Source organism: Musa acuminata, chromosome BXJ3-5 (genome assembly GCF_036884655.1).
Source record: "Musa acuminata AAA Group cultivar baxijiao chromosome BXJ3-5, Cavendish_Baxijiao_AAA, whole genome shotgun sequence".
Lineage (NCBI taxonomy): Eukaryota > Viridiplantae > Streptophyta > Magnoliopsida > Zingiberales > Musaceae > Musa > Musa acuminata.
The window spans coordinates 7,691,131-7,698,647 of record NC_088353.1 but is presented as its reverse complement, the minus strand read 5'-3'; the positions used below and the strand labels follow the sequence as shown (position 1 = coordinate 7,698,647).

The following is a 7,517-nucleotide window of genomic DNA, read 5'->3' as shown; positions in this document are numbered from 1 at the left end:
GAATTGGTATGAGATATCTGTGCAGGCCAATGACACAAAGATACATGTATGAATTTTCAGCTATTCATGATTGTCATATTGTATACTATGATGGATTGGATGTCTGCAAAGAGATTAACGAACTAATTGGACTTCCTGTACAGGATTTGGAATTAAATGTAAAAAGCATGAAAAAGGTGTGCTTAAGTCTCTTAGCCCCTGTTCAACCCTCAATATAATAAAGGGAAGAAATAAGTCCCTATTCTTTGCTCAAATAAATCACAGGTTGTAGATACAACTGTTTTAATCCTTGATTTTTCATATCATGGATTAAGCAGGGTTCTTCTACATGACAGACTGCTATTTTAACTGCAACTTAGGGTAAAATTTCATGTCCTACTTGCATGACCTTAAAAATATCAAAATAGTTCCACTTCACGTAATAGCTAACATTGTAAATAGAAAAATATGATCAGAATATCCCAATAGACACAGGAAGCAAGCAATGCACTGATTAAAAATTAAGATATCATAGTTTGAAAGTTGAAGACGAGAGATTGCATCATGGAAAACAGTGAACATTGATAAACGAGTCAGGCTAACGAAACAAGTTTGATCTTACGACATATGATCTTCTTTTCCCTCTTCAGTTCCCTAATAAACTGGATCGTGATGACACGAAGAAACAGGAAGCTCACCACAGCTACCTCAACTGCATCATGGACAAAGCATTTAGCTATTGCCTCCGTCCTGAGCAAGGAAAGCACAGAAAATCAACTTCGTACAAAATACAGTAACTCGAATACTGTTCATGTTGCAGATGCAGAGGATTATGCAAGGAAAACAGAACGATCACCACAAACAACATTTAAAACAAAACATTCTTTTGCCAAACCTGAGGCAAAGTAATATGGTTTATACATTGTAGATCGCTGGCAACTACAAATTAGTAGCTAAGCAATGTATCATGTACTTTCCAAATGATGTGGATATGCAAGACGCTTATAATTAGAAACACAACCGAAAGATGGCTGACCATGAGGTGCTTTGAAGACAATATATACATCAATGATAAACATAATTCATCTTGCTAGTAAAATAACTTAGTAGATGTCACGGTTAAAGATAAGAAGTCCTTTTGTTTTCACTTTGATATCATTCCACGACGACCAGCGATCACTAAGGCATCCAAAGTAAAGTAAATCCTTACAGGGCCTGTTCTTAAAAGATCCAATGAAGAGAATACCTTCACTGTGCAACAGAAGGTGACAACATCACCACCGGCACAAAATGCTCGGGTGCTGCCTTCAGAAGATGAAAACCACATTCGAATTTCAATTTTAATAACGTACACACAAATTTCTTGCACCTAGAAAACCCATTAGACCTTCATCATGATAAACCCAATGTTCGTAAATCTTCTTTAACCGATTGCCTATAGAAACCGTAACACCTGACTTCATTTTCGGTCGAGCAAAAGGTCGAACACCACAACAGCATGAAGAAAGCATACCGTATTGGCGGCGAGGACATTGAGAACAAAGGGCCGGTTGAGGATCGTGGTGCGGGCGCTCGCCTTGCTCCTCAAAGGAAGCGTTCGCCGGGCCGGCGGGAGAGCTTCGAATCTTTGCATCTCCGCGCTGGTTTTAGAAGAGGACGAGATCATGATTTTGGTTATCGACTGCTTCATAACGAGAAAATATTTATCTCGGCTTTTCTGAATCTGTTATGGAGGCGGTAACGGCAATCTCATCTTGAAGAAAATAATTTTGTTAAATAAAATATATTCGGGCATGTTAATTAAACAAAAATAGGGATCTATAACATTTTAAGAAAAATGAATTAAAGATGAAAGTATTAAATATCATAAGATTCTGAGTTCAAATCTGGTCTTTTTTTATTTATCTTTTGTTAAAAAAATTAATAAAATAAAAATATTTATTATTTCAACAATTAAAATTCCTATTTCTTCTTACGACTAACACAAATAAAAAACTGACATACTTGAAAATTGATTACAATATATGTAACTATTTGTTACAATGTGGTAAGTAATGAAAGAAAAAAAATTGCTATTGCATAGAAGATTGGATAACAATTTAGGAAAGAAACAAGAGAGATTACAACATTGAGAAACACGGCCCTTGAACTTAAAGAAACAATTAACAAATACAAAAATAAAAAACTGACCCAACATTGGAGTCCTTAAGCTAGACTTTTATTTCTCTGACTACTTGTCTATTCCAAAGTATGCTTTCCATAGCATTTATACTGTGGCTGTAGAGCCTTCAGTTTGTGATGATGCGGAATTCTTCCATCTCACCAGGGACTTGAGAAATTCTTGTACCTGAGAGATTAGAGAATATTATGTTTGCATACCACATAAACATGCAAGTAAAAGATGTGACAGGAGGCCTAAAGTTTCACCTCAGATGGGTCTCTCAGAGAGTAGAAGGCATTAGTTTCTTTTGGCACGGTCGAGACTAGAATACCAAATCCACGGTTACAATCTCTCAATACCTGAGAATTTTCAAATTACAACATGAAGATATAACATAACAACTAGTATGACTTTCATATATTAAGTTTCCTCTTATACCTTGAATGCATCCTCATCAGTACGGTCATCTCCAATGTAAATTGGGAGTATGTCATCACGATGGCTAAGCCCGAGGGATTCAAGCAGAAACTCGACGGCTTTGCCCTTGTTCCAGTCAATAACAGGACGAACTTCTAAAACCTGCATCGTAAAAGAATTTAAAGAATATGATATTTTGCAACTGTCAACTTCACTAGCAGATAGGTTTTGGGTTTACCTTACGCCCATGTGTAACTTGCAAACGGGAAAAGTCCTTCAAAAGGTCAAACACATGCTTTCCAACTTCTTCCCACATCTAAAAATATAAATTACACAAGATAAAGGTTCTTTATTAAGTTAGATAATAAAACAATAAGGCCAAACAATGATGGTATTCAACACTTGGATTTGGTGTTTACCTTTTCATCAACATTGCGATAATGTACGGAGACACAAAACTTGTTGTTCTCAACTTTGACACCAATGATATTTTTAGTGATATCTAAGAGGGATTTGTAAACCTGCCATATGGAATTATTCCAGAATAAGATGAATGATTGGAATTCATAGTAGCAGAAGATGACATCCGAGGCAAAATACCTCATTGATCATTGGTACAAACTCACTTGCAGGCTGGAAAAGATGTACCTCTTTACCCTGTTACCAAACAACAGTAATGAAATGGCATCATAAGAATACAATTGGATTTAGAATTTTTTTTTTTAATACATTGGACTTTGACTATATCAATGATCCTCTCTGGTCAAGAAACATGAGAACATGCCCATTTGAACACAATTTCAAGACCTCAAAGAAATATCTAGTTTGTTCATTGACACCCAAAAAAAGAAAACATCATTCAGTTTTTAGATCAGAAGTTTCAATACAAAATTGACTACCAGGAGCACTTCAAGCCAAATGGTGGTAACAGGATGTTTTTACCTGCTCATCAGTTGTCCTGATACAGTGCGGATGGTCACCGACATACTCAGATTCTCTTAGTGGGCCCATTATGTCCATCCCATGACTACCAGCATAGCACAGTTCCGATAACCTCACAAACTCATACACCTGGCGAATATGTATTTTGTAGTATCATTAATCAACATGTTGAAGCTATTTCTACATACAGTCATCTTCAACTTTCACACTGTAGGACATAATGAAGAGCAATACCTTATCACGGGACCTTCCACTAATAATTGCAGTTGGGAAGCACTTAGCAGCTATTTTCACAGCAGCTCGCATCTGAAACAAATAATAATGGTGAAAAATTGCACACTAATAGAAGACAAAATTTAATGATTACTGTAAGTTTCTTAGTAGGTAAAATATGTTCCTGCAAAAAGGAAATGAACTTACAGCAGTGGACATAAATGCAGCATCAGGGTTGTCCACTATAGGTGAAAGAGTTCCGTCATAGTCCAAAAACAATACAACACTCTTGCACTTGGCATAGGTTGTGATTATGTGAAACGAGTTTAAAGCAGATGGACAGCTTATCTGCAGAGAGTAAACAAAGAGATAGTTCAAATTTTTTATGGATACTATTCAAATATTTCAAACATCACCAGTTTTGGTAATCAAACAGTATCATAAACTTACCATCCATGTGAGATATGCAGCATCAGTTTCATCTGACTGAGATTCAGAGATCAAGTCCTTGCTTAGCTTTTTGCGAGGAGGTGATGAGGATTTCATGGCATCCAGCCAACCACTAGCACGGACATCATCTAGTTTACCCACTTTTCTTCTGGGAATCTGTAGACACAAACCAGAAGACGAATACGGTTGTGCTGCTGTAGAATATGGTGCTATGTTAGAAGGCAAGCCCAACCTTGACTTGCTCAAATGTACAGGATCGGTGAAAACAGGGGAACTATGGTTTGACTTCAAATCCATAGGTTCCGGATCACTGACAAAATTATGTTCAGAAGTGTTATGATATCTGACAGCCAGATCTCAAATGATAAATCAGCTACTTTATCCTTGTATTTATCTGATGCTTCTGTTGATGTAAGACCACCTCTTCAATGTCTTGTTGTCTGCAATTGTGCTTGCAGTTCAGCAATCAGAGGCCTCCTGACAACTGAGAATTAGCCAATTGTAAGATAAAGGAGAAAAAGAACAAAACATTCTATAAATTAAAAAAGAAGGTTGCCGATACCGTATCGTTGTAAGAATTACTAAGCACTCACACCAAAAAATTGATCATTTGAGATTGTATGTTCTTTAGAGAAATCAACTGCTTATCACTTTAACCCGATAACACTACTAGCTGTATAAACAGGAAAACACATCAAAATTATGAAATGACTTGAAAGATAAATTTACAATGGAATTTTTTGTGAGGTAAAAGTTAATAGAAATATTAGTGTCATAATGGGCACAAACGTAGAATTTATGATACGAAGAAAAGCAAAAAGAATCGAGGCGCTGAATAGTAGCAATATGGTGAAGTCGAAAATGAATGGTACACTGAAATATTCCCACATTTTGCACCAGAAAGCATTTTGAAATCAGTTATTGTTGGCAAAAAGGCTTCAAATTATGTGACATGTTCTCTCTCATCAGAGAAGGATTTTTATTTTATTTTATTCCATGGAATCTACTAGAAAGAAACAACTATGAGAAAGGATAAAGAAAGCTTAATTCCACATAATAAAAACTTGTAAAAAAAATCCAAAATCATGACCGCTTTTTGTAAGAGTAGGTCCCGAGCACGTTAATCGTACCTACCCAATCAACATATAAAAAATCCAGTCATAACAATTGGTGCAATGATGTTGCACTAGATGAATACTAATTAAACACCGCAGAAGCTTCATCTGCAGCTAACAGATTCAAGATGTAATGATAGCAATCCAATGCATTTCAGTGACAATCCCTTTTAGGTATCTCAGGCTATGCACCATCCATGGTGGCAATTATGTGAACTTATTTTTGAATGTATAAGAAGTACAAGATAGGAAAATTTTGAAAACATAATCAAAGCCACAAACAAGGTGCAACACAAAACACACATCACAAAATCAACATTGTAAAATTGAAATTGAAATGGTTGATAGAGACCTAACAAATGTCAAACTTTTACAGTTGCAAGATAAAGAGTTTTTTGAACTGGGACGAGATTCAACTTTTACAATTTCTTCTTTGTTAACCTAGGACTGGTAAAATCTAAACTCAATGGACCATACATCATGTCTTAAGCCTAAACCATGTAAAAAATTCCCCATTGTTGAAAAGATAAAAGCGATGGGGTTTTCCTTTGACCCATAACCCATTGTTGAGATGTAAAGATAGGACCATCGAGAGCGACTATTAACATTTAAAAGACGACGGCTATTGTGCGAGCAAGTGGACATGATAATTTTGATGTGGAGAAGTTGACAAAAGGTAATGGGCAATCCACCACTCGTACTAGTTCAGGTGGCATCCAAAACCGTCGTACTAGTTTCAAGGGAGACAAAGCTTACAGAAAGCTTCTTTTGCATTTAAGTCTCATTTTTTATTGATATGATCCGTACCCGGGAAGCTGCAGCGGGAGAGGAAGATGGGCACCCCTAATTTTGCTAAAAGACAAAGTCTGAAACAACGGGCAAAATCATACAACAAGTCGGAGAAACGCGACAGAAACACCCCCATCAACCAAGAGATGGCGCCCAAATTTCTCATATCGTCGCTGTCTCCATGCGCAATAGAGGCTCCGATACGAATCACACGACCGAACAACGAGAAAGAATCGAATCCAAGAAAACTATAGCGAGGAAAAAAAAAAAGATCGCTTCGACATGTAGAAACACGATCAAAACTGACCAAAAACAAAGGGAACGATTAACCAAAACATCTTCCATCGTTTCAGTCCGGTCAACACGAGCAGAAAAGAAAGCTGGGATTTTTTTATTCTTCTTCTTCTTCTCTCGCAACACAAGGAAAGGATGACCATAAGAGAAGAACGCATTGCTGCTGGGAAGCGAGGAAGAAGAGACGGTTCACTTACCTGCTAATGAGGTCAGACGCGATCGATTATGCAATGCCGCAGCACCGATCGACCGGGCGCGCCAAGGCCGAAATCGAAACTCCAAAAGCGAATCGAGGGAGCTAAACCAGGGATCGACCTCCGAGGAAAGTCCCGGGAGGATCGCAACGAACCCTAAATAACCGGTGGGGAGATCGGTGAGAAGAGAAGAGGTGTCGCTCGGGTATGGCGCCATATTTATAGAGTTCCTCGCCGAAGGCCGAGACGTGCTCCAGAAGCCAAACTACGGTCGTAGAATTATGTCTTTTTCGTAGTATTTGGCAAGTATTTCCATAAAATACATTTTCCAGATCCCTCTACACGTACCCAATCTACCGACCCGCGGGGTTAACCATCTCGCAAAAAGAACCGAGCCGCTGTGGGCCCCGCCATGTAGAGTGTCCTTTCCCTCGAACCGCCCTACACGGTTAGGCGTTAGCTGATCCGTACGTGCCGCGACGTGGCCACGTGTCAACGAGTCGGACGTGGGCCCCGCCTCGCCTTCGCCGTAGCTGTCCTCCCACTAACTAACCCTCGAAGCGGCCACGAAACGCACCCGCGAAGCTCACCCGAGGCCTCCGTCCAATGGGCTGAGTGGGTCAACTCTTCGGGCGCATCCAGGGAAAGCGTTCCATCCGAGTCGGCTCACGTGCGCGGAGCGACCAATCACCTCCAGCACAGAGCGCGGGGTGCGCGACCAGCTGGCACGAGTCGGACACCCCCCGGTCACTTTAACGAATCCATCAACCAATCAGCATTAATCCCGGGTCTCTTCTCCGGAACGGCGTTGACCCTCACATCGCTCCCATAAGTCGCCCCCCACGAAGAACAAAGACATTAAACTACCAAACAACAGACCAACTGCCACCCCCAAGCAAAAGTCTCCGCGTGGGGCCTCCCGCCAATTCTTCCGATGCCACAAGTTTCTTCATCACCGCCTTT

The 7,517-nt window shown here is 39.4% G+C and overlaps 1 protein-coding gene across 3 annotated transcripts; it reads right to left on the bottom strand.

The window, feature by feature from the left end:
* Nucleotides 1-467: 467 nt before the first annotated feature.
* On the bottom strand, nt 468-6,752 carry LOC135638496 (probable trehalose-phosphate phosphatase F). 3 transcript variants are annotated; one of them, XM_065151615.1, is made up of 13 exons: nt 6,558-6,752; nt 4,725-4,835; nt 4,163-4,646; nt 3,920-4,060; nt 3,734-3,805; nt 3,500-3,628; nt 3,158-3,214; nt 2,977-3,078; nt 2,796-2,873; nt 2,579-2,719; nt 2,407-2,499; nt 1,493-2,326; nt 468-729 (listed from the first exon to the last, which is right to left on the bottom strand). In XM_065151615.1, exons 3-12 carry the CDS (start codon nt 4,457-4,459, stop codon nt 2,246-2,248), a joined length of 1,191 nt encoding a protein of 396 aa, XP_065007687.1. In that variant the 5' UTR covers nt 4,460-4,646; nt 4,725-4,835; nt 6,558-6,752; the 3' UTR covers nt 468-729; nt 1,493-2,245. The 3 variants fall into 3 exon arrangements, with proteins under 3 accessions (XP_065007687.1, XP_065007688.1, XP_065007686.1); XM_065151616.1 differs by having other exon boundaries at nt 4,756-4,835; XM_065151614.1 differs by lacking the exon at nt 4,725-4,835.
* Nucleotides 6,753-7,517: the final 765 nt, after the last annotated feature.

Bases quoted from the DNA above. Each gene is read 5' to 3' on its own strand.
- LOC135638496 (XM_065151615.1), bottom strand. From the start codon at position 4,459: ATGGATTTGAAGTCAAACCATAGTTCCCCTGTTTTCACCGATCCTGTA. The intron at 3,629-3,733 runs GTATTGCTCTTC...CATATTCGCCAG, and splicing joins GTGGAAGGTCCCGTGATAAG to GTGTATGAGTTTGTGAGGTT. The intron at 2,500-2,578 runs GTATAAGAGGAA...GAAAATTCTCAG, and splicing joins CTGATGAGGATGCATTCAAG to GTATTGAGAGATTGTAACCG.